Raw genomic sequence first — 3,870 nt, 5'->3', positions numbered from 1 at the left:
TACATTTCGGACATAAATACGTTATCCGCCAAGCGGACATAAGTGATACTATTTGCCATCCTAAAGGTATCTTTTCTGCCAATTAAAAAGTTATCCGTGTCTTTTTTTAGTTATCCTTTTCTTGACATTTTGATATCATTTTGCTACCTGGGTTGCTGGAAAACGCCCATAGTTGATACATGATGTTCCGACTTCCGAATAATCCTCTGTAATCGTAGACCTAGGTTACATCGTGCGCTTGATACGCGTGTCGAATAGTAATGAGTAGTAAATGGCTAGTAAATTTATTTAGGGCCAGTTTCACGGATGTTGGTTAACTGCCAACCAAAAGTTAATTGGTTCTTTCGCGCTTCTCAGGCAACAAGATAGAAAAAGATACGGAGTCGATACTGTTAACTCGGGTTAACAGTTAACCAACGTTTGTGAAACTAGCCTTAGACCTGGTTCCATCGACGTCGCTTAACCTTAAGCTTAGCTTAATTCGTTCTTTGTTTCTTTCCAACTGTTACTTTAGAAAGAGACAAGCGTGAATTAAACCAAGATTGAAGTTAAACGACGTTTGGTAAAGCTGGGCCTTAGTGATTGGCTGATCAGTTCAAATATGTCATTTCAGGGTGTCCAGTGGTCAGGGAAATCTGGAAAACCGGGAAAAGTCAATGAATTTTGCGATTTATCTGGATTTTTTACATTGTTTCACATTTTTTCTGAATAATTTAAAGTTTTTAGAAAATAAATTTTTCTGTAGCTCAGTACGCTAATTTTCTGACTTGCTAGACGTCAATTTATTTATAAGCGTGATCGGTAATTTATATTTTCATCGTCGTGTTATTTTATTTCAATGTGTTCGACTGAGACAAAACTAAAAAGAGATGAATTACTAGACGGTATTATCTAAGTAAGTTACTATCTAGTAAGTTGCAGACAAAATGCACTTGAGCAAAATGAAAGCATATATGATTACGTACGGTATCACAAATGGTTCGAACGATTTGTAACGATATGTTCGTTTCTATTGCACATTGTATTATACATAGATGGTATAATTGCTTTAATTTAAATTTTTATCTTTTCAAATTCCGGACTTTTGTTTCCCGAGAAAAATATTTCAAGGACTTCATCGTTTAACATTTACTTGATTTACCGTACAGATGTACGCAAATTATGCATCGTGAAAAAAGTTACACTAAACGATCAGGGAAAAATTAACTCCGACTCCTGGAAAAAAACCTGAAAAAGTCAAGGAATTGTTTTCACAGAGTTTGCTGTACACCCTGCATTTGATATGCGCATCAAGCGCACGATGCAAATTAGGTCATGGTTCTCGAACCTTTTAATCGTACCGCTTCTCTTATAAGATTAAAACTTGATAGAATGTTCACGGGACGCTTGTACATATTTTCTGCGATCAGTTTCTTCGTACGAGTTTGTGGTAAATTGTGCATTCTCGTCAGGTCCCTAAAAAGACTGCAGGTTGAGAACTTGGGGGCTTGGAATCGCAGTTGAATAACGGACGCTTTGTTGCAGCTGTACCGGTTCTTGGCGAGACGAACAAATTCCAAGTTCAACAAAATTATTCTCAAACGGCTCTTCATGAGCAAAATCAACCGACCGCCGATCTCGCTGGCGCGAGTCGTGAGGTTTATCAAGAAACCCGGAAGGGAGAATGGCATCGCCGTGATCGTCGGCACCGTCACTGACGATGCCAGGATTTTTGAAATCCCAAAGTTGACGGTAAACGACTATTGGCGCTCTGACGCCTAAAGCCAGTAGCTTTTTTGCTTGCTGGTTTGCCTGCGTGCACCTTTACTAGCTGGTGAGACCCAATCAGGACGCAATCTTAACTAATCTGACCTATCACGTGGAATCCTGATTGGCTCTCACTAGCCAGCAAAGGTGCGCGCGAGTAAACCAGTCGACAAAAAAGTATCGTGTGCCACTGGCTTAAGACTGGACTTTCATTTGTCATGCTACATTTTAAGTGTGTTAATTGCATAGAACTTATAGACATGGAAGGGGAATAGCATGTAAAGTTGTATGGTTAATTGGCTGCTGGATGGACAATGTGTATATGCTCGAGAGTCTTACTGTTTTGTGCCTAATCAACGCGCTTAAAAAACTTGTGCGACAAATGAAATGGTACTGTTAAGCCAGCGGCACACGATGCTTTTTTGCTTGCTGGTTTACTTGCGTGCATCTTCGCTAGCTGATGAGAGCCAATCAGGATGCAATCTTAAGGTACTTCTTTGCCAACTATGCAAGTCAAAATGAGACTTGATCAATAAGGTTCAATAGACAATGAATTCTTTTATATTAAATTCAAGAAGAGACTTTTAAACACTATTGCTTCTCTTAAACTCATCTCACCTACACTGAAGAAAAATTCTAGATAAACTTGCGAGGTGCATGTAGTAATATATTTTCGAAAAATTCGGTCATTACTGAATTTGACATTAACAGCAAAACGTTTGGTAATTGTGAACACTTTGAGAGAGTAAATTTTGCATTTACTGGAGCCAACTGAATTCTGCAATGTTTCAACTTCCAACCACTTTGTATCGTCATAACGACCTGTGCGTTTGGTTGAAACTATTTCACCATAGACCTAGGTAACGTCAACCAAGCTTGAATTATTATAACCAAGCCTGTTTTTTCAGTATATCGCGTGGAATCCTGATTGGCTTTCGCTAGCCAGCGAAGATGCGCGCGAGTAAAAAGAGCGTCGTGTGCCGCTGGCTTTAGTGTTACGTGTTACATCGTGTGACAACTTTTTTGTATTATTTTTTTAGGTGTGCGCTTTACGCGTAACCGAGAAGGCCAGGGCACGCATCTTGAAGGCCGGCGGCGAGATTATCACGTTCGATCAGCTGGCGTTGCGCGCCCCGACCGGAAAGCGCACGGTCCTGATGCAAGGACCGCGCAACGCTCGCGAGAGCGTCAAGCACTTCGGCCTGGCGCCCGGCGTACCCCATTCAAATACGAAGCCGTACGTCAGGTCGAAAGGCCGAAAGTTCGAGCGGGCGAGAGGCCGTAGGCGCAGCTGCGGCTATAAAAAATAATATCGACAACGCGTATCTACACGGAAAAAAAAGATTAGCAGTAGGAGCTAAAAAGTAGCCGCAATAGCTAAAATGTGTCTTTAAAATAGGGACAGCTAATACTGTTGCTGCCCGAGGTAAATTTATTTACTATTTGTACTTAGGTATTGTAGCAACATATCTTTGCTGCTAGGGATATATGAGACTTCGCAGAATGTAACTTCATTTTTTGCTACAGAACCAAATAATCCTAATTATGGGTACTCAAAGTTTTGGCTGTGACTCTATAAACTTCTCTGCTACTGCTAAGTAACTTTTACTGCCTTAACTATTAATTTTACTACAGAAGCGATGCTATAGCTTTAGAAATTCATAACCAAAGCTTGTATATACACCGAAATTCGAAGATACTAAAATTCCAGCACGGAAGTTTGTAAAAAATTAAGTACTAATGCGTTCCATTCTGTAAAATAAAGTAATATTTCAAGTATATAAGATTTTTAAGTATAACCAATCATAAGCATTAATTAAAGAGTCATCTGTCGGTAATCGCGAATGTGTTCGACATTTAATGAAGAACGAATAATACCATTGCACACACGACACATGGACAGATGACTTTTTAATCAACGCATATGATTAGTCATGCTTTAAACTCACATATATTTAATATACTATTTTATTTTACAAAATGACTGCATGTACTTTCATTACTTAATTTTTAACTTTCGTTCTGCAATCTTATTATCCTTGAATTGATTTAGAGTTTTCATTTTTTCGTACAAACCATAAGAGATATTTAAAATGTTCCAAAGAAACACTAAATAAAGAATTT

The 3,870-nt window shown here is 38.9% G+C and overlaps 1 protein-coding gene across 2 annotated transcripts; it reads left to right on the top strand.

The window, feature by feature from the left end:
• Nucleotides 1–1,297: 1,297 nt before the first annotated feature.
• On the top strand, nucleotides 1,298–3,870 carry LOC105569080 (60S ribosomal protein L18-like). Of its 2 annotated transcripts, XR_001009472.1 has the most exons (3): nucleotides 1,298–1,731; nucleotides 2,787–3,172; nucleotides 3,274–3,870. XR_001009472.1 is itself a non-coding variant. In XM_012025249.1 (2 exons), the coding sequence occupies exons 1-2, from the start codon at nucleotides 1,591–1,593 to the stop codon at nucleotides 3,054–3,056; spliced, it is 411 nt and encodes a 136-aa protein (XP_011880639.1). In that variant the 5' UTR covers nucleotides 1,298–1,590; the 3' UTR covers nucleotides 3,057–3,870. The 2 variants fall into 2 exon arrangements, 1 of the variants encoding a protein (XP_011880639.1); XM_012025249.1 differs by having other exon boundaries at nucleotides 2,787–3,870.

Source organism: Vollenhovia emeryi, unplaced genomic scaffold, assembly GCF_000949405.1.
Source record: "Vollenhovia emeryi isolate VEMERY1.0 unplaced genomic scaffold, V.emery_V1.0 DF942375.1, whole genome shotgun sequence".
NCBI classification, from domain to species: Eukaryota; Metazoa; Arthropoda; class Insecta; order Hymenoptera; family Formicidae; genus Vollenhovia; species Vollenhovia emeryi.
This window is presented reverse-complemented; position numbering and strand designations above follow the sequence as displayed.